Source organism: Hippopotamus amphibius, chromosome 1 (genome assembly GCF_030028045.1).
Source record: "Hippopotamus amphibius kiboko isolate mHipAmp2 chromosome 1, mHipAmp2.hap2, whole genome shotgun sequence".
NCBI lineage: Eukaryota > Metazoa > Chordata > Mammalia > Artiodactyla > Hippopotamidae > Hippopotamus > Hippopotamus amphibius.
The window spans coordinates 24,206,190-24,233,196 of NC_080186.1; the positions used below are offsets into that span (position 1 = coordinate 24,206,190).

A 27,007-nucleotide genomic window follows, 5' to 3' on the forward strand; every position below is an offset into this window, starting at 1 on the left:
ATTGGCATGCCTTTGGGTACAAACAGGCACATGCATGGGGGGCAGACACTAGATGGGAGAGCACACTGTGCAGCTCTAAGGCTCAGAGACAAGTATGGAACCTCCTGTGAACCCATCAGCCTCCACTCAGGTAGCTCTCACCTAGATACTATTCATCCCTAGCTCAGTAGCCATCGACATGACAACCGTTACCATGACGACCATCTCCTCCATGCTAAGGACCAGGAGCTTTAGCTCCCCACAGAGATGGGGGGGGGAGGCAGGAGAGGGAGAGATCATGGAAGAACAGAGAGAATGACAGGCAGGGGGAGGGGGAGACACTGGATGGGGACAGAGATGCAAGGACAGAGGGAAGCTAGGGGTCAGAGGTGTGGTGTGTGGGGGGGTGGGGGGACAGGGAGGAGGGAGTGGAGGGAAGACTGGGTGTGTGAGAGAAAGAGAGAGAAGGCAAGAGTGGGAGGCGGAGGGAGAGAATTCTCTCACATCTTAATTTAGCCTCACGCTCATCAGACAAAGCTGGGGAAGGGGCCACCTCAGTGATTTTCCAAACTTGCATCTAAGAGAACGTTCTTTCCAAATAATAAGCAGCCCCCAGATGGGGTAGAGGGGGTGACGGCCAACAACCCGGTCACCCCTGAGCTCCCTCTGGGAAACTTAATGGTGGGACACCTGAGACCTGTGGGGTGGGGGTGGGGCACAGGGTGCCAATTCCCAGCCCCCCCCCCAAGCATGCTAACTGCCAGCTGTACCCCTCCCTGGGGGACCAGGGCTCACGGGGCCCTCCCAGGAACACTACAGGGGTGCTGGCAGCTGCAGCTACCAGGGCTACAGTGAAGAGAGAGGAGAGAGATGGGGGTGAGGAACCGAGCCTGGGAGGAGGCAGGGAAAGCCACAGAAGTCACAAGTGCCAGAGGAGGATGGTGACAAACAGCCTCTGACCCCCAAATGACCTCTCTATTTGCATAATTCCATGCATAATTAGCATAATTATCCATGCCATTCCCTTAAAGGAGAACTGAAGTCAAATGCTGGCCTCCCCCTGACCCTCACTGTGCCCCCTCCAGGTAAACCACCCTCCCATGCCTGATAAACACATCTACACACCCAACACAAGTGCGCACGCGCATGTGCACACACACACACACACACACACCCCAGCACAGACGCACACACAGTCATGATCCACATTTACCGACCCCAACCTGTGTACCCACAACTCACAAGACAACAGCCCGGCACACAGCACCACGGGCTCATCCACTTACTGCCTCCCTCACTGCACACACACAGACACACAGCTGCACCCCTCTCCTCACCTAACACACCCCACACAGCGCACATCGACCTTCCCCACGACCAAGCGTGCCCCCTAGGTCACACACCACTGCCCACATTCCCCACGGCAGCAACACCATCAGACCCGGACATACACTTCACGACCTGTAAACAACCTTTTCTCAAGCTCGCCTCCCCCACCCACCACACAGCCCACTGCGGAAGCCCCTGCGCCTTCTGCTTTCTGCCATCACCAGTCCCAGCCCAGACGGCCAGCCCGAGGCTCCCCCAGCAGTGCGGGAAGGGCTGAGCTCCCCAGGGCAGCTACGGAGGGTCCTCGGGGGGTTCTAAAGAACTCTGCCTACCCCTGCAAAGCCCCGACCCAGGTCCATCGCTGGAAGCACCCTACCTGCGCCGCCGCCTTCAACCGTCACAGCCTCCCAGGATTTTATTATCCCCACTCACAGATGTGGACACTGCAGCTGGGTTTAGACCTGAGACACGAGCACGGGTTCTCAGCCTCTGGAACCCTCGCTCCGAACATTCCAGGGTCACCCCCAACTTTCTGCTCATCTGGGGTTCCTACACTTGTGGCCCACAGCCCCTGGACAACCTCAGCTCAGAACTACCACCCCCTGCACACCATACACACAGCGGCACACTGCAAACACCCCAAGTGCTCCCAAATACTGACTACTGCTCCCCACGTGCTCCACCCATGCGTCCCTGAAAAGGCACCCACTGTACCATACATACACCCCACTCTCAGGCACCCGCCAACAGGCCCCTAACACCTGCATCCCACTCCCCTCCATACATGCGCACCACGCACACACGCCACGCACACTCCCCCCAGGATACGTACAAGCATACCCAATGCCGGCGTGAGACACGGCACCTTTCCCAATGGGCTGACACGCCCCCTGCCATTTTTCCTCACTGCCCTCTTGCCACCATCCTACCTTGAGCTGACCCACAGCCTTGACCCAAAGAAGTACCTCAGGCCCCCTGCCCTGATGGGACCAGCAGTGACCAGAGCTGCCTGCCACCCCCCACCCCTGACCCCTACATGTCCTCTTCGTAGAGTTTAGGAGAGGCTGGGGTGGGTGGGTAACTTCCACTACCATCCCTCTCCAGTGGGGTTGGGGGATGGGGAGAAGTGTTCAGGTAGAAAGGCAGGGCATCTCCCTCCTCCAGCCCCCAACCTCCTCTGAGCCCTCCTCTGAGACCAGAAGTCTGGGGTCTCTCACGCCCAGCCCCCTCTACCTGCCCTCCCCCATCATGAGCCTTCCCGGAGAAACAGGATAACAGAGGTTAAGCCACAATGCATCAGCTCCTCCCCTCACTACCCATCGGACATCAGTCAAGCCACTGATTCTCTCGGCCCCTCCGTCTTCTCATCTGCAAAGGGGTTGATAGTAACAGTATGTGGCTCAGAGGGGTGCCGTGAGGATCAAATAAGATCATGCAGGTAATGGGCTGAGCAGGGGAACCGACACTGAGCGCTGGATAAATTAATGTAGCTGTGATTATTGTTAGGTATATGTGAATATTTCCATCATGAGTTCTGAAGAGTTTATCTCATTTAAGCCTCACCAGCCTCCTGAGGAGGGCAGAACCAGGATGATACTCACGCTGCAGATGAGGCTACCACTGCCCAGAGTCTAAGTGGCACTGCCAAGGCCACACAGCAGGGGAGAATGCAGAGAGAGAAAAAAGGAGAGGCTGGATGAGGGGGGAGGAAGGGCGAGTCACAGAAACAGGCACAGACACACAAACTAGGTCAGCTGGCAGGGGGCCAGGAGCCCAGCACCCTGGGCAGTGCTCATCACGCTGCGAAAACTAAGAATAAAATCAAGTATGATGAATCCTGCCCGAGCTTCCAGCCCCACATTAGCCCGTCTCAGGCTCCACTCTCCTGGTGACTGGAGGCCATGTGAGCAGGGGTTGGGAGCCCAGCTTCAGGTTCAAGTCTTGGGTTCAAGTCCAGCTTGCTGGATAACTCTGGGCAAGTTACTCAACCACTCTGAGCCTCTGTTTGGTTAAATAATAGTATATTCTTCACGGAGCTGTTGCGAGAATCAAGGGGGATGACGCCCCAGCACACAGTCGGTGCTCGATAGCCACTTGATGGTATTACCATGGTTCGTTTTTCCCACCTCAGACCTCACCCTCAGACCTGAGTGATCAGAGTTCAGCTCTCCTTTCCACATCCCTGACAGGTGTGGAAACTGAGGCTCAGAGAGGGGATAAGAGGAGTAGGTGGTCGGGAATTAGCCTTGCCAAGCAGCACTCAGAGAGGTAAAGTGATTTGTCCAATGACGCAGAGCGGCTTAACACTGGCTCCCGGAGGCAGGGTGGTCTCTGCAGAGCCCTCTGGATCCCCACGGGCTCCATCCCCGCCAGCCCTCGTCCCCAAAAGGCCCTCAGTCCTATGAGAACTCAGTGCCCCTCACGCTCAGCAGCTCCAACCCGGAGACCCAGAGCATCACCACAGGAATGTGGGCCGGGGCCAGGCTCTGGGCAGCAGGACAGCCAAAGGGGCTACACAATGGAGAGCCTGAACTGCGAAGGGGGATGCCTCGTCTCCACCCCCCACCCGTCCACAGCTGCCCTGGCTGGGAACCCAGCACCCGCCACATTCACTGGCTGCCGGAGACCAAGTCCCACCGAGCAGAGGGGCCTGAGGGAGGAGCAGGCGGAGGAAGGGCTGAGAAGGCCCCCTTGACAGACCTCCACCCCAAAAACAATCAGCAAAGCCCAGACACACACACTGTTGCCACCACGCCCTCATTCCAAACACCTGCCCCATGATCTTCCACAGGGGCACCTGAGAGGGCAGCAAACAGCCCTTGGGTCCACCCCATCTCGGCCAATTGCTCTGTGAGAGACATCCTGACCGCAGAGCCCTCCCTCCTCCACACTCGTATTCCATCCGCTCTAGCCCGCCCCTCCACCACCTTCTCCACTACCCACCCCTGTGCTCCCACCATCCTCCCCAGAACGCCCTTCCCCATGGTGGCCCTGCCCTCACTTACACTGGATGAGAGAGCTGGACGCATCCAGACCCAGACAAGCCCCCTCTCCCTTTCTCTGCACATCCGTTGCCCCATTTGGAAATGAACCCGTCAGCTTGGTACTCCAAGCGCCTTTCGGACACTCTGGGCGTCCAAGGATTCAGCCCTCAGGTCAAAGAGGGCCAGGGCAGTGTTATTTATAAAAGAGAAAAGGGGTAAATAACCTACATTCCCAACCTCAGGGGACTAGTTAAATAACTTAGGGCACAGCCACAACATGGAATATTATGCAGCTATCAATAACTGTGTTTTCACAAATCCACACTGTTTATTCAGGTCATTAAAAGGCATCAATGCATAACGGAAGGCTTTTTTTTTTTTTTTACTTGTTTCAAAGAATACGCCAGGACACTAGAAGACGCACACTCCGGTTGTCAGGAGGCATGGCAGCACGGCTGCTGAGAGGATCACACAAAGAGGGCTGGCTCTCAACACCTGGGTGACCTTGGGCAGCTACTTAACGCTCTCAGCCTGGTTCTCCTGGTAAACAAAGATAATAATAAATAGCTCATGGGATTCACTGTAGGAGACGTCAGGTGCCCACACATTAACGAATTGCTCGATAAATGTTGGCTATTAATACTATTATCATCAAGTTTAAAAAATAGGTTATAAAAAAGTACGTAGAGCTTGATCCTGTTTTAATGAACTCAACACCAGTGTATTTCTAAACACTGAATTCTACTAAAGGTTCCCAGAGGCTCTCTCTGGGTGGTGGGATTACAGGTAGTTTTTCATTTTTCACTCGGGACCTGTTTGTATTTTCCAACTTTTCTACAATAAACTCAGAGTACTTCTGTCATTAGAAATGGCACGCTCTTTCTGAGTCCCCCTGCCTGCTGTGCCCCGGTCTCTGAAACTCCTTGGCCCCTTCGTTCTGCCGAGACCCCATTGGGGCTGGTCATGAGTTATGAGCAAACAGAAGAACCAGCAGAAAGGAAATGAACACAAAAGCCTCGGAGGGAGCTGGCAGGCCTGGTGGCCCAGCGCCTACGTGGCTGCGCCTCACCGCAGACTGGCTGGCTTGGCAGGGCCCGGCTCCCTCTCCCGGCACTGAGCCGCGGGCAGCCACGGTTGGCTCACAGCAGCGCCCAGACACCTCGCCCGTGGGCCACCCGCCGGTTTCTTCCATCAGTCTAGCTCCCTGCCTGCCAGCCCCGCCGGCCCCAGCTGGGGTGCAGGCTGGCCACCCTACACCTGGACAGAGGATGACAGCGCAATCCTGGGAAAACGAGCCCCCTCCTCAATGCAGGGCTGGAACACCCCCCTCCCCCCCCCCCCATCACTGCCCCATCCATCCCAGCCATCTGCCCTCTAGCGTCACCCTCCTGGCCACCCTGACTCACACTGCTCATTTATTGCTGTCCCCAAGCTGGTGTCTGAGAGCAGGACCACCCACTGAGGCCCCCAGCTGCCCAGCCCCCACGCTCCTCCCACACTGAGTCCTTTATGGATTCCTTCCAGGCCTTGCACATGCTGTTCCTGCTTCCTGGACACCCTTCCACATCTCTGCCTAGCCAGCACCTACTCCACCAGTAAGTTCATTCAAGCAGTATTTATTAAGCACCTACTGTGTACCAGGCACTATTCTAGACATCCAGGGTCCCACAGGCAGCAAGACAGGTATGTGCTCAGGAAGCTCAGGCAGCTCAAACACTGCCTCCCCCGTGAGGCCACCACATGCCAACCACCTGCCTGGTCTGAGTTAGGAAGTTCCTTCTTAGGGACTCCACCTCCACTGTGTTGTCATTTATTGGGGGAGGAGGGGCCACCAACCATCTCCTGTCACTCCAGTGTGCCCCTTCTACCAGATTTCGTGGAACCCACTTGGCCACCCTGGGAAGCAGGTTCTACTGTCCCCATCTACAGATGAGGAGACTGAGGCTGTTAAGCCACCAGTGGGGACACAGCAGGATTTTTTTCCCTGACCATGAGCAACAATTACAGCTCCCACAGAGGGGACACTCACTATTTGCACATGGCCTCATTTCTCTTCACAAACATCTTACCAGTGAGGGACTATTATCCCCATTTCACAGATGGGCAAACCAAAGTTCAGAGAGGTGAAGCAACTGGCCCAAAGTCACACAGCAACTGGGGCCAGATTGGAACCCCAGACTAGCTGAACCCCAAAGACCACACTCTTCATACTGTAGCACACAACTGTTCCCAGCCCTCACCAGTCTCCGCCACCAGGAAGTTCCTCAAGGAGGGGGATGGGCAAGCTTCAGAGTCTACACACTGTCCCCCGCCCCATCCTCCCCAGCACCCTGTACAGAGACAAACAGACAGATTGACTGAGTGTCTGGGAATGAGAAGAAATGAAAGACAAGCCCTGCTCCCATAACAGGTGGCCCGGCTCAGGTGAGCAGCCCCACCCATCACCCGATGACTCCCCTGCAGGTGCCCCTGGGATCGAGCCTCCAGGCTCTGCAACCATCCCTGCCAGCAGACTCAGCAAGGGCCCACATCTCCCAGAACAACCCAGGGTGGGGTTAGGTGTTCCGGTTCTGGCTTTCCAGAGAGCCGTGGTCAAGTTCCTTCACCTCACTGGGCCTCAGTTTGCCCACCTATGAAATGGGAATGGTAATTCCCAACACAGCAAGACACTAGCTGTGACATCCTGAGCAGTTCCTAGGCAACTAGTAAGTGCTGGGGCGTGACACAGTGTCCCGACTCAAAGCTCACCTCCTCAGAGAGGCCCTCCCTGACCACCAAATCCATCCACATAACCTCCCCACATACCCCACCCCTGTCAACACCGGGCTTACTCCTCATAGCTCACCACTGCCTGAAATCAGTTTATTTACTTCCCTGTCTAAAGCCTATCTCCCCCTCCAACAGCTCCTGGGGGCAGTGACCGGGAAACAGCCTCCATTAATATTTGTTCAGTGAATACTGTGAATGGGAATCACCCCTATAGACCCGTATCATCCACTTTTCTAATCACTGTGTGGTCCTGGGCAGGACCCTGTCCTCTGGCCTCCGTCCCCCCAACTGTAAAACCAAGCAGTTGGACAAAGTTCTCTCTGCTCCCTCCAAAATCCCACCAGGGCTCCAACTGACCTGGGAGAAGGGAAGAGGGACTGAGACTGATCCCAGCGGTTCTTCATAAAATGACTATATAAATTATATGCAAAAACATGCAGGAGAGCAGGTTCCCAGCCGAGCCTACAGTTCTGGCCACTTCACAACCAGGCATGGGCTGGGAGGACAGGATCAATTATTGAGCACCTACTAAGCGCCAGGCCCCTTACTGATGGGACCAGGTGAAATGGGCCTCCTCACTTTGTAGACTCAGGCCAGGTGACTTGCTGGAGGACTCAGCTGGTGAGTCAGGATGTAGCTGAGGGGAGCAAGGAGGTGGCGGCGGGGGGGCGGGGGGGGCAGAGAGAGACCTCAAGGCGGTGTGTCTGGTTCTCATCCCACAGGACAGGACCTGAGGAAAGGCAAGCCCAAAGGGCGCAGGGCGCTTCTGCCAGATCTTAGCGGCCACCTGAAGCCAGGAAGGGGGCCCCAGGGACCTCACCAGCCCTGGGGTTCTGCTGGGTCTCCAGGAAACCTGACAGACCCTGCTGGAGTCAGCCCGAGGCACGTCCAGTCCTTCTAGCTGTGCTGGCACACCGCACAGCTCTGCATCCTCCCCAAAGCCTCCCCAGGCACATGCTAGGCACACACCCTGAGAACACACACACACACACAATGTGCCCATCTGTGTGTGTATGAGTGTGTATCCAGGCCCAGCCTCCTGAGGAGGCCGGCTGTGGTCTCCCTCAGCCTCCCATTTGCTAAGTTATTTATAACCAGCACAAACTCACACAGAGTGGAGATTCGACTCCCACCCCCAGCCCAGGACTATTCCGCTGGCTTCTGAGCTGCTCCATTTCGAGGGACAGAGCAAGCCAGACTCAGTATGAATCATGGGGGCCTCCAGAGCCACCACCAGCATCACCTAGAGGAAACTGAGGCACAGAGCAAGGAGTCTCAAAAAAAAAAAAACTGGAGGAGGGACTGGCAGAGGCAGAGGTAGCTAGGGTCACAGTTGCCTCCAGGGCCACCCAAGATGATACTCTGTGAGATCCAGAGGCAGGTGGATGCCCCACCTCTCACCCTCATCTCCTGCGTCCTGAGAGGCAGGCAGGGCCTTGCAGTAAGCAGGGGCTCTGAAACTAGACGGCCTGGATCCAAATTCCAGCAATGGCCCTCAGCCACTGTGTGACCCCGGGCAAGAAAGTCCACCTCTCTGAGCCTTATTTTCTTCTCCTACAAAATGAGCATAATAACAGTACCAACCTCAAACGGTTGGGAGGATTAAATGGGATTATCCAAACAGGCTCTCAGCCCAAAGCCTAGCTCCCTCTCAGCTGGACGACCTTGGGGCGAGGCACCTGGCCTGAGCCTCAGTTCTCCCATCTGCAAATGGGACAACAGTACAGCCCATAAAGTCATGAGAACTGAAGCAAAGGTCCTGACACAGAGTGAGTGGTCAGAACCCACAGATTCCTTTCTCTTTTCCTCTGCTCTCCTGGGGCCCTGTGATTCCTGACCACCCTCAGCTTCTCCCCTAGATAATCTTAATCTCCTGTCACTAAGGGCATGGAGGCTTTTACAGCTATGGTGCCAATGAATCCTCTAAACAACTCCTCAAGGGACAAACTCTCTTCCCAATTTTGCAGTGAGCACCCTGCATCGTCAAATACAAGTGTTCTATAAATACCTGAGGGATGAATGGCTGTGAGAATGAATGTGATCAGAAAGTCAGAAAATAACAAGTAGTGGTGAGGATGTGGAGAAGCTGGACCCCTCAGGCACCACTGGTGGGAATGGAAAATGGTCCAGCCACTCTGGAACACAGTCTGGCAGTCCCTCAAAAGGTTAAACACAGAGTTACCATATGGTCCAATAATTCTCCTCCTAGGGTATATACATCCAAGAGAAGTGAAAATATATGTCCACACATTAAAAAAAAAAAAAAGTAGGATTATTCATAACCGCCAAAAAGTAGAAATAACCCAAATATCTATCAACTGACAGATGGATAAATAAAAGGTGGTGTGTCCATACAATGGAATATTTTTCAACACGAAAAGAAATGAGGTCTTGATCCATGCCACCACATGGATGAGCCTTGAGAATATTATGCTGAGTGAAAGAAGCCAGTCACTAAAGACCACATACCACACAATTCCACTAATACGAAACATCCAAGATAGGCAAATCCATACAGACAGAAGGTGGATTAGTGACTGCTAGGGCTGGGTGATTGTGAAGAAATAGGGAGTGACTGTTAATAGGTTAGGGCTTCTTTGGGGGCTGATAAAAATGAATAACACTGGTGATTGCTGCACAACTGTAAATATTCTAAACGTCATTTAATTATATGCTTTAGATGAGTGGATTGTGTGGTATGAGTTAAATTTCAATAAAGCTGTTGTTTAGAAAAAAAGAAAAGAATGAATGTGTGATTGAGGCTCAGAGAGGGTGAGATACTTGCCCAAGGCCACACAGCAGAGCCTGGACTCAAATGCTCAGATGGGAGAGGAGGTGAGCCTTATCCTTGTTCACTTCCTCTCTGAGTAACCCCTAACCAAGCCCCAGGGGAAGCCTCTCCAGCCCCCACCTCTGAAGGGCAAACACTGACTCTTGCAGACACAAGTGGGAGAGTCCCCACCCCCACACCAGCGACTGCCTCTCCTGTGCTTGTAAAAGGCTACTTTGTCAGGTGGGACCACTGGGAGGGGCAGGCTTGGCCCAGAGTGACCCAAGAGAAGGGAGGCAACTCCAAACTCAGGCTGCCTGCCATCTGCATCACTAGACCCCAGTGTCCCCAGCTCCAGCCATCAATGGTTCCAGGATATCCCCACTCAGACCCTCTGTCCATGAGGCTGGCCCCTGGCCACTCTCAGCAAGAGACATGAGGATATGTCCCTGCCAAAGAAGGGGTCAGGAGGATGACAGATGCCCCAGTGCATCTGAGTTTGAAGTCAAGTCCATCTGCCCCCTTTCCACCCCACCCCCACGGCTGTCTAGGGCAGCCTTGAGAACAGACATGTCACCAGGCCCACCCCCACACCCTGCCCAGCCTTCACTTGACTCCCAGCACCAGCGTCCACCCAGCCCAGCTGGCAGCCGCTGAGCCCCAGGCGGGTTTCCACTCCCTAGTCTCTGCAGAAGCCCATCTGTCCTGAGGGCTGGGCCGAGGCGCGAGCTGCCAGGCCTCTGACAGGTGTTCGGTATCCCCCAAATCCCTACCAGGCTGAATCCAGGTTTGAAGCCTGCACCGCCTTAGTTCCCTGCCTCAAGTCCACCACCTCAGCAAGCTTCACCATCCCTGCCCCCCCACCCCCCCAATCTAGTCACTAAGAGGGGAAGAGGTCCCCTCACAGCTCAGACTGCAGGGCAGGGGCCACAACAAATCCCAAAGAAGGGGGAGCCAAGAACATCACAAGGACCCCCCAGCCCTCAGTCCCAGCTATAGGTGGAGGGAACCAGAGAAAACCCCAGCGCCCCACGTCCTCTCCCCAACATCCTCACCAGCCTCCTGCAGGCACAGCGCATCCTTGTGTCCAGCCAGCGCATCCTCAACCCCCTGCTACAGGCTCTGCACTCCACACCGAGCTCAGATGGAGTCCAAACGCCCACAGGGCTTTAGGGACCCTGAGTGCCTGGCCCCCATGTGCCCTGCAGTCCAGGAATGAAACATACCCTCTTTCTCCTCACATCATGTGACCAAAAACTCCTTCAGCCACCCATCAGGTAGGGTGGCTGACCCTCTGCAGGCAGGGTTGGAGGCGCTGGTCCTGGGACCCTCAGATCAAGAGTCCCCATCACACCCTCCCCATAGGGGGGTTCCACCACAGCCAGCCCCACAGCAGAGCAGGACCCCAGGGACATCCGGATGAATAAGCCCAGGTGGTCCAGCCCCAGAACTAGAGCAGACAGTGCTTGTGGGAAAAGGGCCTGGACTGGAAAAGCCAGGCTCAAAGATGCACATGCGGCAAAGGGCTGTTCCTGGGACCCAGCTTGTTCCCCAAACCCCAGGACAAGGACGGGGTCGTGGCTGTCACCTTTGCAGTGACAGAGGCTTCTCATGACCACTGTCCCCACTATGGTCACCAGCCCTGGGCACTACAACATGGTGGACTCTGAGCCTAGTAAACCCAAATTCTCGAAACTACCCCGCAATGCGGTGGTTACCATCTGGCTTACAGAGGACACGGGTGAGCTGCCCAAGGTCACCCGGCTGACAAGCAGATGTCAAAGCCAGAGCCCAAGAGGGGTTGCTGCGCAAACCACCGTCTTTCCACCATTACCACAGCCACCCCTTACAGACTCACACGCACACATCCAAGCGGGCAAGGCCGGGCGGGGAGGACTCAGCCCGCACAACCTTGGCGCGCCTCTGCAGCACCCTCGGTAGTGGGCATGGTCTCGCCTCCCGCAGTGTGCTGCAGACAGTCTCACCTCTGGGCCGGGGCCCACGCTGACCCCTCCCACACTGCATGACCTGACAGCGTCTCTCAGTAGGAGCACTGCAGACACCTGGGCGGGACAGTTCTCCAGGCCCCGCAGCATTCAGCAGCCCTGACCCCCACCTGGTAAATGCCAGCAGCACCCCTATTACTGTGACAACCGGAAGTGGCCCTGTGCCTTTCCAAGCGCCCCATGTGCTGAGACCTTCAATGCCTGGCTCGGGTCCCACTTCCTCCTGGAAACTTCCCCATCCCACCCTTGTCTCTGTGACCAGACCCCTCCCTGCACAGGGTCCCAAATTCAGCATCCCCCGGTTGGGCCCCATTTTCCCACTTAGACCAGAAACACTCCGACTATTAACAGTGTGCCCAGGATGAGAATGCCCAGGATGCCTCACAGTGAGGATTCTGACTCAAGGTCCACGGTAGGGGGGTCGTTAAATGGGGGTACCGCCTCCCCTGGCCTCTCTGACCCAGCTGTCAATTCCCTCGGGGGAGGGACACGCAGCCACACCCCTCTCCCTCCTCCCCAGCATGTCTGCACCCAGGGTTTGGTAAATTACACATAATCAAATCTCTGAAAGAACCCCAGTTTTGAGTTTGCGGCATCCCTGGAGGTCAAGGCAGAAGACGAAGCTCTGAGTCCCTCTGCACCCCACCCCCCACCCCCACCCATGCCTTAATCACCTCTAAGGAGGCCAGATGAGCAGCTGCCCCTTCGGCCTGGGCTCCCTCGATGCTGGGATTAAGAGGTGGGATTAAGGGCGGACACACTCCTGGTAGCTTAGAGCCCCAGCAATGCACGTGTGTGCGTGGGGGGGTGTGTACCTGCAGCCACACAGGTGCACTCACGTGAGCACAGTCGGGGCATTTCCAGGCATGCGTACAGGTGCATGCGTGTGTGTGCGCCTTCAAGTTGCCTTCGGTGGGCGTAGATGCCTGCGTGGGCCTGGGTGTGCTGGTGTGAGTACAGGGGCGGCACCTCTGTGAGTGGTCCATGTGCACCTGGTAGTGTGTGTCCCGTCTCTGGGTACCTGTGTGTGTTCAGGTATGTATGCAGGTCTGCGTCTCCATGCGTGTGCACAGGACAGGGTGGGTGCTCAGGTCTGCACACTCTTTCACATACACAAATGGGTCTGCCTGTGCACATATTTCTATCCTTGCATTGACTCTCCCGCCCCCACCCTGAGGCAGGAGAGTGTCTCCCAACTGCATCCGCTATTCTCCCAGGAGCTGTCAATACCCATGGCCACTCCAGGTTGTGGGGAGCAAGCCCGCTACAGCTGAATAAGTGGAGACAGAAACTTGGGGCTCCTGATTCCCCCAGGCCTCACACCTGAGTCAGCAAAGCAGCTGATGGCAAAAGAGCAGGCCACAAATATCCTTCCCTACCCAGGCCCCAGGGCCCCCACACATCAGCACAGGCACAAAGCAACACAACCGCCACACACGCGCATGCGCACACAAACCCAGCCCCTCGCCCAAACCTAAACAGAAACACGGCCTTAGCTCCACACAGATAAAGGATCACCCTGCACAACAGTCTAAAAGATCGCAGACGTGCAGACAGTCCCCCGAACTCAGAGCCGGAACCTCCTCTCCTGGATCTGAGAGTGTCCCAAACAAGCCTCCCAGCTCACCTGCCTCACGGGAGAGCAGGATCCAGCCAAGCCAGGGCTCAGCTCCCAGCGGCCGCTGGGGGAGCTGTTCCGCCTCTCCCTGCTGGGGGACCCTGAACATCCAAGCTCCGTCTTTGGGCTCAGTGTCCTCATCTGAAAAGGGAGGTGAGGGGCTGACTTCCTGTGGCCCTTTGCCTTTGAAACCACACTTCTGGAGGCGCGGATGAAGGGAATGGGGGGTTCTGGGCCCAGAGGGAGAGGAGTCATCCCTCTAGCCTTGACCCTAAACACCCCTCGGCCCTCAAGACCCCATCCCCCAGGGGGCTCTTCAGGCCCTGGGCCCCCTGAGTCGCAGCCAGGGAGACAAGAGGTTCTAATCACCCCTGCGGAGTGAATGAGGCAGAGGCCTCGGGGGAACCAGAGAAGGAGAGGGAGAGGGAAAAGGACGAGAGGGAAGGAGAAGAACAGTGGGCAGACAGAGGAGGTGGCAGGCAGGAGGACAGCCAGCGGAGGGATACGGAGGGCTGAGGGGGAAGATCTCTCCGAACCAAGCCTGAACCTCCGGCAACGACGCAGGAAGTGCCCTCTTGCCCCAGTGCTCCCCGCTGCCAGGCTCCACTCTCCTCTTCTCCAAGCTTGGGGATCACAGGAGCAGGGGGACTGGGGAGAAAGGAGGCGTGACAGCAGGGTAAAACCAGAAATAAAACAGACTAAGGAGGTGAGAAAGCATGAAGAGGAAACAATGTAGCAATGTCTGAATTGGGGGAAATGAAATAAAGTAATACCTGTGAGGTTGACCTGGGAGATGATGTAATGAGGGAGTAGCTGCTGCAACAATGCATCCAGGTAAGGGCTCCAAGGAGGTAAGGAGGTAACCCTGTGGGAAGCCAGACATTATGAAGCAATGTAACAGAACTGGGGCTTAGCAAAGACTCCTATAGCTTGTAGAAGAGGAGCAGTGCCTGGGAATCTAGAACAGGGAGGCAGGAGAGAGGAGGCTGAGGAAGAGCTCGCTGTGCTTGGGAACTGGGAGGAGAGGTTGGTAAATGATTCCCAGAGGAGGGGACATCTGTGCTGGGCTTCAGAGGATGAGCAGGAGTTTGCTGGAGAAGAACAGTCCATGGAGAGTGAACAGCATGTGGGCAGACATGAAAGCAAGAGAGACAACGTTGTGTTCTGTACCCAGGGAAGAGCCAGGAGCCTTGGATGGTAGTGGGGGGTAAAGGGATGAGGCTGGAGAAGCACACTGAGTGCACTGAAGGGAATCAATTTGGCACAGTCTTGGCTGGGTCAAGAAAGGCTTTCTGGGAGAGGTCAGGGGGAGCTGGGCCTGCAATTTGGGCAGAAAGAGACAGGTAAAGAGAAGAAACATGGTACAGGGGATGGTGTCCTGCCTAGGGCTCAGGAAACATAGTTCTTAGTCCCAGCTCAGTCACTGATTTGCTGTGTTACTTTGGGCAGGCCACTGTATCTCTCTGAGCCTCAATTTCCCTAGAGGCAAAACAAAAAGGCTGAACTACCAGCTCTCAGAAGACCCTCACTATGACTTGAGAGCAATCCTTTGGCCTCGGTTTCCCCTTGAGGACAATGAACAAGTTGGACAATAGTGTTTCCAAGGGCCCTTCCAGCTGAAATCGCCTTCAGTCCTCTGATTGCTCCCCAGTCTCAGCCCACGGCCCAAGCTAAACAGAAAACATGCAGCAGAGAAGCCCAGTGTGGAAGCCAAGAGCTCCAGGCCTGCGTCAGGGCTCCCCCACAGCAGCCCTAGAGGCTTACCTAGCAAGACCTGACCGGCCTTATATTCATCCTCTCAGGGCACCACACTTTACAGTTTGCAGCGCACATGGTAGCATGGAGCAGTGCTTGTGCACCAGATATACTCTGAGGCTAGGCTGCTTGGGTTCAAATCCTTGTAAGTGTGCCACCTACTAGCTCTGTGACCTTGGACAAGTTTCTTAACCTCTCTGTGCCTCAATTCCTCTTTTGTAAAATCAAGGTAATAATGGTGCCTCCTTCATAAGAGTGTAAGGATTAAGTGAGCTTTTATACAGAAGACTTGGCAGAGTAACCGGCACATGTAAGGCACTCAACAGGCATAATTCAATATTCATATGATCACATCCATGCTCCTGTTGGCAGCCCATGCCAGCCCCTCAGGGCAGTGTGGGGCTGCACCCATTTTACAGACCAGTGTCCTCTACCTTGAGGATGGAACCCAATGCCTTGGTTTGGACTCAAAGCCCACCTTGTGAGCCACTGGGGTCTCCCATGCCGAGGCCCTGTGGTGTTCAACTGTTCAGCCCCCAAACACCCCGTGACATGGGGCCAAGCACCCAGGAGGTGCCCAGTGAATGTCTGACAAATGCAAGAAGCAGTACACTCTCATTAGAAACAGCACCCCTTACAGCAATGGCTCCTCTACCCCAAAGGAAGGTGCGTTCCCACCTCCACACGTGGCTCTCCTCCCCCAGCTGGGACTTGCTGCTTTTAACCACACTTCAGTTCCCTTATATACCATGACCTTTCCCACTTCCGAGCCTTTGTCCACCTTGATTCCCTCTGCCTATCAATGTGCTTGCCAGCCTTCAAGGCCTGAAACAAAGGATACCTCCTCCACGGAGCCCTCCCTGATTCTCTAGAGCCAAAACCAACTTCTCCTTCCCCTGACTCACTTCCTCAGCCTCTCCACTAACTGGGAGCTTCCTGCTTCCTGGGAGCAGGCTGAGCCCCTGCAGGGTTCCTAGTGCTCAGCCCAGGCCAGACACACAGGCGACAGCAGTAAACAGAGGCTAAAGTGACTGGCAGGTCAGCAGCAGAATATAGACAAGAACCCAGGCACTGGACTCCCTGCGCAGTGCTCCTCTCTGCCCAGGAGACCAGACTCACAGCCCCACCTCCAATTGGCCTGGATCATGTCCCAGAGGCTGGGAAGAAGGTCGTGCTCAGCGCGGTGGGCAAGGAAAGGGCACCTCGTACGCTGGCCCAGGAGGGACCATAGACAGGCCACCTGAAGGAAGCAGGCCTCCCATCCTCCCCTTAGCCCAGCAGGCCTGCCCTCTCTTCCCAACTGGGCTACCCCAGGTCAGGCCCTACCCTCTCTGGCCTCTGGTCTTGCTGTTAGTTCCTAAAATGTGAAGACTGGGAGGGGCCCTGGGTCACCCAGTTCAATGTCCCCACTTTACAGATGTGGAAGTAAAGGCTGGGGTGGCGGGTGGGGAGCTGCCCATGGTCACATGACAAGCCACCTCTCAGATTCACTTCTGAGAGGTCACAATCTTAGGGAAAGTATAATCATTAAAATAAGGAAAATAAAAGTAACTATTCAGTAGCAGCAGCTTCCTTATAACTAGCTGCCAACTCTCCAACTAACTGCACCTCCCCCAACACTGCTCCTCACCCCAGCCTAGAGAATAAGGCATCGGTGGCCCATTTGACACAGGAGAGTACAGCGGAGTCAAGGAGTCACTTGCCGAGGTTCACGATGCTTCTGTGGCAGAGCTGGGATGCGAACCTGTCTCGGCGAGAGAGGCAGTCCTCTCTCCCTGCTTCTCTTGAGTGCCCCTGCTCACAGACACAACACACCCACCACAAACCCACCAAGCAAAACTCACTGACAACGTGCAGGACACACACGAGGTCCACCTGTGCACCCACAGCCCCCAGCACAGGGCCAGGTATAGAGCAGGTGCTCAGTCAACGCGCGCAGAATGGACAAACTAGCCCATCAACAGACAGGCCCGGGGCCTGAGCCCACGCAGCCCTGAACCTCCTTGGCCTGCCCGACACCCCCAAACAACACAGCGTCTCGGGAAGCAGACTCCAGCTGCTTGCTAACTGCCTCACCTGGGGCACACTGCTTAACCTCTTGGGCCTCTGTGTCACCATCTGTAAAATGGGGTAGCAATACCGACCTCCTAGGGACGTGGTGAGAACTGAGTTGAAGCATGGTAAGCACCTGGAGCTGTACCTGGTACACGCTTTGTAAGTGCCGGCCACCATCACTGTCCCCATCACCGCTGCGCCTGGCTCCCCAACAAGGGAGCAACTTGGGGGCAAGCTCCAGGTAGAATTCGGCTGCAGACACCGCCACCCCACCCTCAGTGGCAGCCTAGCCGCGAGGAGGTGGCAGTAAACACGCGGCAGGCGAGTGAAGGGCCAAAACAGACACAGGCGCCCGGCCCAGCCGTGGGCCCTGGAGAGGGTGGCAGTGTATGCGTACCGCCAGGCACCCCGAGAAGCAAGAGTATCCTTTCCCTGCTCCCAACATAACAGCCGCCCCACCTCTCCAGGAGCTCTGCCTGCTCAGTCCCCACACGGCCCCCCAAACCCTAGCCCAGGGAGGGAAGGAAGACAGGCGTAAGGAGCCACCCACAGCCCCCTGGTGCCCGCAATCGCACTGGCAATCAGCTTGCTGCAATTAGATTTCCCAGATCCTGCTGGTGATTGATTCTAAATTACCCTTATTAAAGTCTAGGCTGGTGAGCAGGGCTGAGGGGGTTGGGGCAGGATGGGTGGGACCTGGCTGGCAGTGAAGGGGGTGCAGAGTTCTAGGAGGGCTTGGGCTGAGGCTGACCCCAGAGCGAAGCAAGCCCATGGCCCAGAAGCAGGGTATAGGCCCTAGTAAGCATCATCCCCACTCCTCAGATTCCTCCCAGCCCCCCCAATCCCCACCCCTCATCGCTCATCTCAGAAAACCCCAGTCCTGAAGGGGTGTGATGACAAGGTCGGCAACGGGACAGACAGAACCCAGAGTAGGTGAAAAGCAACTGAACATCCGGCTGGCTCCACCAGCGCCCGGCCGTGTGAGCTCTGGCAGGTGGCTTGACGTCTCCAAGCCTTCTTCTAAATGAGTGGAATGCCACCATCGTCAGAAGGCTCAATGAGACCACCTAAGGCTGGAAGACCAGCCCCAATCCTTGGGCAAGGCCCCAGGCCATCTCCAGGCTTCAGGACTCCCGTCTGCAAGCTGGCAGGCTGTGGGGCCTGAATGGCTGATGGTCTCTTTAGGGCTCTCGCACCCCTGAGGTCCTATGCAAACATCAACAGTCACCTACTCTGGGCCAGAACCTGTACGATGAATGGAACACAGCCAAGGTGCTCTCCAGCTGGGCAGCAAATGGAAAGAGCCCAGCGTCACCATGTCCTGGGCTTTACCTCAACCAGCAACGTCTCTCTGGGGTTCCAGGCCTGGAACGGCCTGAAGAGTCATCAAGTTCAATCTTCTGCCTCCAGACTTGCCCACAGGCTGCCAACAGCTCCAAAGAAGCAAATTCGCTGTGAACTCAGTACCACGAGGCACTGGAAAGTGCTTCCTCTAATCTGGCCCAAATCCTGCCTGCTGCAATTGGGAGTCCGGGCCCAAGTTCTCCCTCTTAGGGTAGCCCAGTGGGGATTCTGTTTTGGGTCATCCGTGATCATTCAAACTTGCTTCCCACACTCTCCAAGAGGAAACCTTATCTCCATCCCCAAAAAGCACTTCCTCAGTGAGACCAAGAAAGGGACAGGAAGAGCAAAACCAAAGCAGGTAAATGGAATAGATCACTATTTGTAGGAACAGCTCACTTCTTATCAGGCATCTTATTATTTTGTGTTGTTCATTCTCAAAGAACTCTGAGGCAGAGGTCTTCTTAGCTTATTTTAAAGAAGAGGTGACAGAGGCTCAGAAAGGTTAAGTGAACTTGCCAAGATCACACAGCCGGAAATTGGCAGAACCAGGATTTCAACCCTGGTCCAGTGGCTCTGGGGCCCCTGCTCCTTCAACAACCTCAAGCTGAACCCTCAGGTTTGGAGACCCAGAAACAGATACAGCACCAAGGCCCAGGTGGGGACCCAGGGGTGGGAAGAAGGCAGACCTCGGCCAGCTGCGGCATGTAGAACCCTCTCCACCTGGTATAAAAGGCCAACACAGGCATTCCCTGCCCTCCACCCTCAGCAGCCAGGTAGGGAAGGGGCCAGATCACTTGTCAGGGGCCACCCTCACCCCATCCCCCAGCTGGGCCCTCAGCCACTGCTGCTCAGACTCCCCTTATAATCACAGCTTCCTGTTTGGCGCGGAGACTAGGACTGGTCAGTGGGGGAGGGGAGCAGACGCCCCTTTGGCCAGGGCCTGCTCTGGAGGGAGGGGGGCCGGAAGTGTGGCCTACCGGCCTCCTGGAATCCTAGGAGGCTGGGAACCCAGGCAAGGGGAGGGGGTGTCAGGCAACACATATTTACTGGGTTCTGGCCTGACGTTCCCCGGATGTGGTGGACCATCAGAGGGGACAGCAAGACAAGCCAGGTGGTCCAGGACCAGCCCAGACCCTGCTCCCTGCCTCAGGGGGAAGCTGAGGGGTAAGCAAGGGGCTGGACCCTGGGACAGCTCCTGGAGCCAGCCACCCTGCCCCCCACCCGTGACACAAAATCACAGGGCTCTAAGCGGCTGGGCTGGAGCCCAGAGCCACAGAGCCTCTGTCCCACCCAGACGCGGTGGCCGCGCCTTGGCGCTCAGACCACAGGCCCACCCCATGCGGCCCCCTGGCGCCTCCCAGCCCAAGGGCACACGCCTTCGACCCAGCAGGACTCTGCCAGCCTCACTGTCCCTCACTGTCACCCCAACTCACCTCCACAGGAGACAACACAAAGCCCCAGCCTGGGCTCCAAAGTTCACAATCCTGGCGTCCTTCCTATCATTAATTCACTCATTCATTCATTCAAATCATTCAATTCTGGGCCGGGCGCAAAGTGGTTCTTGGGGATTCAGCAAAGAGCAAGGCAACCACAGAGCCTCCCCAAGGTGCTCATGGTCTATCAAGAAAGTATTGACACTTCCCCTGACTGCTGTGTGACCTCCAAGTCACTCCCCTTCTCTGAGGCTCAGTCACTCAGGCCAGAGAGAACCTTAGGTGCAAGGGGGCCAGGACCGGGGGATGGGGTGGTAGGGATGCAGATTTGGGCTCCATACACCTTTCCAAGGGTCAAAGGGGATTAAAGGCAGGCCTGGTCGCCTACGCAGAGAGTGTGCCCCGACGCTGGGGCATCCAGTGCATTCCAGGGGGAATGGTGGCTTTTTAGACCCCCCTCACCCTCAGGTTCTAAACACTTCCCCTCTCCTGTGCCATGATCACATGACTCAGACACAAGACCCCCGCCCCCCCCAATGTTGTTGAGTGCCCTGCACAGTTCATAAAGCTCTCCCTTGATCTGTCCCCCATGACCCTCAGAATAGCTCATTTACAGATCACAGAGCCTTGTGGGGCGGTGAAGGAGCAAGGGCTCCAGCGTCAGACCCTTCCTCCACCTGCAGTATGTGTGGCATCACCTCCAAGGCTACAGTGAGAATTAAATGAAAAAAGATATGGGACATACCCGGCCCAGAGCCTGGCAATGAGCAGGCATTCATGAACACAGATAATGTAGACATAATTTGGGGGTAGGAAGGGCCCAGAGAGGTAAGTACCTTGCCCAAGATCACACAGCAAGGGAGGGTGAAATTAGGACTGCGGCCCAGTTCTATTAGCCTGCCAGGCCCTGGCTCAATCCAACTCTGCCACTTTCCAACTGTGTGACATTGAGCAAGTCACTTAACCTCTCTGTGCCTCCGTTTTCCTCATCTGTAAAATGGGGGTTCTAACAATTCCTACCTCCAAAGATTATCATGAGGATTAAATGAGCCAATACATATAAAGTGCTCAGTGGGCAGGGCTCTCAGTATGCATTAGCTGCTCTTTGTATTATTAAGCCCTCAGAAGTGTGGAAGCTGCCTCCTGAATCATGGCCTCAGCCCTTGCCAGGCTCACCACCTCCCATCCCCAGCTGTCTCAGTTTGCTCCAGCCTTCAGGAATCCTATTACAGCCCCTTCTAGAAAGACCCATCTCTCTCCCTCCAAGCAGCTCTGGGGGATGGTCCCAGCTCCAATGGGAGAGGCAGGAGGGAGGCATAGGGCAGGACCTGGTTTCTGGGGAGAGCTGTCTGGACCCTCTCCCCTCCACAATGCCCCTATCACCCACCCCCCTGCCGCCCCAGCATTTTCCAGATCTCAAGCCCAAAGCTGCCCCTGCCCCAGTGCTGCCCTGGGGTCTCCCGGGACCCCATGCCCCAATCCGTGGGGTGGAAACAGCCATTTCTTTTCAAAAGGCCACACTGCTTTTTTCTCCAGCAGAGCTCAACCCCACACCAATCCCCAATATGAGGGAGCAAGAAACACACTGAATTCGCAGCTGGAGGCATTGTGCTGCTCCCCAGGGAGCAGAAGGCACCAGGTTCCAATCCCAAGCTGGCCATGAGAATGGTGTGACAACCCCCCACCCCCCGCCCCAGTAACAATTCTATACATCAAGGTTTTGTCCCCAGTTGACAGGTAAGAAAACTGAGGGTCAGGGCAAGCTACAGCCTGCTCAATGTCACATGGCAACCATTTTTACAACAGCGTAAAACCTGTTCCTTCTCCTCCTCCAGGAAGCCCTCGCTGAGCCCTCCGGACTCCCTCCTGGAAAGGCCCTGTCTCCTGAGAGCTCACTGGCAGGCTGTACTTAGTCTACCCAAGGAGCTCATTTTCTCATCACAACATTCCTGTGAGGCTGGCACTGTTACTGTTCCCATTTTACAGATGAGGACATTGAAACAGAGACATCCCTTACCCAAAGCCTCTGTCCCCGGAGCCCCTGCCACCTTGGGTGCTAACAGCAACAGACCCTATGATAACCCTGTGTCAGGGCCTGGCCTGGAACAGTCTAGGGGTCCCTAACATTTAATTTTTACAGTGAAGACAATCTTGCCCTGGCAACCCAATGTTCACAGTCAACCAGAGGAGCTGGAGGGGAGAGGAGTAGGGAGCTTCTGTGTGCCTGAAATGCTGGGGGTGGGAGACAGCAGGAACCAGCAGGCCTGGGGCTAGGGCTTCAAAAGAATTCCCTGATTAATTTCCTCTTCCCAGGGTTCCTCACCCTTCCACTCCCCACCCCTACCACCTCCCCAGTCACAGAATGGCAACCCTGTAAAAGAACAAGAAGTGAACATTTGCTGAGTGTTTACTATGTGCCACGCATTGTGCTAAGAGCTTTACATATTAACCCCACTCATTCTCCTATTCTCCCCATTTTACAGAGGTGGAAATGAAAGCACAGAGAGGTTAAGTAACTTTCTCAAGGTCACATAGCCACAAAGCAGTGAACTCGCATCACTGGGAATTCAAACAAGGCTAAGTGACATCTAAATCCCTTTCAGTTCTGAGCATCTAAAGAACACGCTTCAAAGCTAAAATTTCCAGGACCTCCACACTCTGGGTCTTTCTGGGTAGTGACTTAAGTACAGCAACTGAAGTAGCCCGAAGGCAGATGTCCTCATCATCAGCTGGTCTCTCAGGAGAGAGGACTCCCCGAAACAGCAGATGCCAGGACACACATGCACACACCCCAACTCATCATCTGCAGCATGAATGAAACCCACTACCCCTACTGAGGCCATTCTGGAAGCTGCCCCATACACACACACACACACACACACACACACACACACACACACACACACACACTCTCTCTCTCTCTCTCTCTCTCTCTCTCTCTCTTTCAAGCGAGGAGTCCTCCTTTCCCTCCCCTGCCCTGAGCCAGCCACTGCCCCCCCCAGTGATGTTCTTGAAGGTCCCCCGCCATAGAGGCCACTCCTGAGGCAACTGTCCTGGTTGGGGCTCTTCTGATCTAACCTTAGGCCCTCCTGCTGCAGGCATCACCCTCCGGTCTAGCACCCCTGGCCACCCATTAACCCTTTGCCTCCCAGGTCAGATGAGGTGATGTTGGCAACCTGGCCCCTGGAAAGGTGTGAAGCCTGGAGAGGGATGCCCCCCGCCTCATCTGGAGCCACTCCCCTCCTCTCCTCCAAGACAAGCCCTCCATCTGAGCCTTCAGGCCCAGACCCAGGGGTTTGCTTTATCTGCTACCCAGCACTGGGGCTCAGCCACACCCACTCTACCTCGCCCTCAGACCCAGGCGCACCCTGCCTTATCGGGGCCTTTCACCTCCGTGGGCTCATTTAACTCCTTCCATCACTTCATGGGGCATGGATTAGGAGCCTTGTTTACTGGATGAGGAAAAGTTGTTCAGTGAGGGATGTGACCTGCCCAGGCGTCACCCAGCTCAGGATCCCTGCAGGGCTGCCAAGTCTAACGCACGGGTGTCCAGCACCCCTTTTCCGTCGTCATACACCAAACATTTACTGAGCTCCTCCTGTGGGCGAGCACACACATCCTCTCATTTAATCTCTCAGGAGGATGTTATTAGCCCCATTCCGCAGAGGGGAAAACGGAGGCTCAGAGAGGTGAGACAACTTGTCCAAGGTCACGCCATGAATCAGGGGTGGGAGCAGGATCTGAACCCAAGGCTGTGTGATTTCTAAGTCTTTGATTTCAAAGATGGTCTTCCAGAAGTGTAGCTAAGAAAGTGACCCAGTTGCTATGATGGGCTGGGTCCCCTGTCCCTCCCAGGGACCTCTTTTCCTCACCCCACCTGGGGAAGCACTGGGGATGAGGCACCCAGCCCCCCAGGCCCCGGACTCAGCCTGGCACTCAACACCCCCCTAGCCCCCAGCTCACGGCCCCCAGATGGGGAAGGCTGAGGAGTAGCCTGTTTATCCCAGATGCAACCCCTGACCTCCTCCCATTTCACCCACTGGCCAAACGAGCCCCAAAGAGACTTGCAGGGGCAGAGTGGGCACCCTGGGGGTTGTTTGAGAGGCCTGGGTCCCTCTCAGCTTGGATAATGGGGGACAGGCATAACTCCTAGAACCAACCAAGGGGATCGGGCCTAGAAAACCCCCAGTTCATGCCCAGAGGGAACTCACTTGGGGCCTGGGTCCCTCAAAGGGGAGGAGATGGCCTCTCCTCCTGCTCCCCTGGATGGAGCTGGGACTGAGCTCAACCTCACGGCCGCAGTGGTCACTCAAAGGGACACTCAGGGGTCACCTCATACACACACACTCACCACTACCTGCACACACCGGCCCCCCTCAGGGGTGCATGCACCATGCACGCGGTCACCCATGCACCTGCCGGGGGAGCGCCTGCACACACATGCAGACACACTCCCGTGAGCTGGAGCACACACCCACCACAGAGGTCTCCCCAACGCACACTCATGCCCCGTCGGCACACACAGCATAGCCGACGGTCCCCAGCCCGGCCCCGGCACACACCCGGGCACGACGGGTCGCCCTGACGCGACCACGCGCAGGTAGGGCACGGGGGCCCCCGTCCACGGGGACGGACTCGTCCTCACGCCTCATCCTTCACCCGTGCACACCCCACAGGTCCCAGCACCCTCTACGGAGCTGGCCACACACGCGGTCACCCTCACCCACCCCCTCAGGTCACCTTCACACAAGTCACCCTCCCCCCCGCACCCCCCCGCCGCGGGCCCCCCTGCCCTCCCGCAGCGACCCTCGGAGGCAGGAACTGAACGCACACCCTCCCCGCACGGGGGGGGAGACCACCCGATTCCCTAAACGTGGCCGCGGTCCGGGCACAGCCACGAAGCGAAGCCACGTCCGCCGAGACCCGAGACACGCCCAGCGCGGCCCCGCGCCCGGACCCCAGCCCGGACCCTAGGCCGCCCGCGGGGAGGGATGCCGCCCGCGGGCAACCGGGTCCCCCCACAGGCCGGCGCGGGCCGGGGCGCGGGGGCGCGGGAACGGGAGGCACTCACCCCAGCGGCGCGCCCCGCCAGCAGCAGCAGCAGCAGCGGAGGCAGGAGCAGCCCGCGGGCTCCGGGCCCGGCCGCGGCCCCGGCCCCGGCGCCAGCCCCGTGGGCGGCCCCGGCGCGGTGCGGCGGCCCCGGCTTCATGGCGGCGGGGCGGGCGGGCGCCTTTGTTCCCGAGGCGGCGGCGGCGGCGGCGGCGGCGGCGACGCGGCCCGGCGGCTGGCCCGGCGCGCTCTCGGTCGGGGCTCCGGCTCGGCGGCCCGGCTCCGCCCGGCAGCTCCGCGCCCACGGCCGCCGCGCCCGCAGGAAGCGTGCGCCGCCGCCGGGCCGCCCCCAGCGCGGGGGGGCGGGGCGCGGAGGGGAGGGGAGGGAGGGGCGGGGCCGGCGGCCGAGCGCCCCCACCCCCCGCCGCCGGGGTCCCAGCGAGCCCCGCACGCGCCCGCCCGCCGCGGGATGGGGTGAGGAGGAGGGGGACACGTGCGACCCGGGACGGGGTCCCGCAGCTCCCGGCTCCCCGGGCCCGTCGCGGGGCTCGGAGGAGAAGGACGCCGCGTGGGGATGCCGGGTAGTCGGAGGGTCAGGGTACATGGGTCGCAGCTGCGTGACCATTAGTCCCCTCGCGCGAAGGGCTCCGTTCACTGGCTCTCCCAGGACCCATCACCCCCGCCCTCAGGCTGGTCCACAGAGGGGGCCAGAGGTCATCCCAGTCCACTGGGCTTTGGTGTCTCCAGGACACAGATGGGCAGTGGGACCTCAGAGCAGGCGTGGCCCGCTCTGGGCCTCCGTCTCCCCTCTGCACAGGAGGGTGTTGACTGCTGGGCCCTGTCACTGGGTGGGCAGACCTGGCCTAGGACTGCTTCCCCACCAGCCGTGTGACCTCAGGCAGGTGTCTCAGCTCTCTGAGATTCAGATTCCTCACTGTAGGATGCAGACCCCCCTACTCCCAGTGCAGTTGGTGTGAAAAGTACATCCCAGACTGGGGGTGCCCTGCCCCCTAGTCTTTTTCCCGTGCGTGGTCACCGTGCATTTTTCTGTTGCCCTTATCCCCACCCGACAGACGTCACCTGCCCACTGGGGTCTCCCACCACTAGCACATGAGCCCCAGGAGGGCAGGGGTTTGGGCTGTCTTGTTCACGGCTGTGTCCCCAGCACTAGCCCAGGGCGTGGTGCACAGCAGTGGCTCAATACAAATTTGTTGAATCCATGAATGTGTTTCCCACTTACCTCCCACTCACCCTGACCCACCTGTCTTGCAGGAAGAAGGGGGTAAATATTTATTAAGCCCTGACCCATGCCAAGTGCTTTACAGGGGTTATCTCATCTCATCCTCTCGGAGACGCCACAAAGTAGGTGCTGTCAATAGCTCCACTTCCTACATGGGAAACCGAGGCCAAGAGAGGGGAGGTTATTTGCTAGCACTGGCGGGCTGAAAGTCTTTGCCCTCAGCCCCCATGTCCCCACACCCAGTGCAGGGCCTGCTGTCAGGAAATGGGAAATCATTGCACTGAAACAAACAATTCCCCCAAGGAAAAGGGAACTGAAACCAGGACTCTTGGAGCCAGTAGGGGTGAGTGCCGGGCGGGCCAGATGAACAGACTCGGGCACCAGCCATGATTTTTGAGGTGTCAGAGGAACCTAGACTTGTCCTTCAGGGGCCTTGGGAAGAGGTCCAGAGGTCAAAGGTCAGCTCAGCATTAGGTGGAGCTGCATTGGGTGTTCCCTGAAAGGGAGTGAAAGCCCCATCTCTAAAGCGTATGTAAGGCCAGGCCAGCTGCCCTTTGGCACAGATTTGAAGAGGAGGGGAGGGAAACTTTCCAACTCTCTGAGATTCAAAAACCCCTAGGAATTCTGAGGTCCCAGCCTCTGGGAATCCCATTGCCAAACCTTTAGGAATTCTGAC

At 56.9% G+C, this 27,007-nt stretch overlaps 1 protein-coding gene across 1 annotated transcript in view; it reads right to left on the minus strand.

Annotated features, from left to right (window-relative positions):
• Window positions 1–25,265, minus strand: part of SDC3 (syndecan 3) — a 37,433-nt gene extending 12,168 nt beyond the window's left edge. The window contains exon 1 of the mRNA XM_057710912.1: window positions 25,114–25,265. Within this exon, the coding sequence (XP_057566895.1) occupies window positions 25,114–25,251 (138 nt within the window). The 5' untranslated portion in view covers window positions 25,252–25,265. The remainder of the gene's footprint in view (window positions 1–25,113) is intronic.
• Between the last annotated feature and the right edge of the window lie 1,742 nt (window positions 25,266–27,007).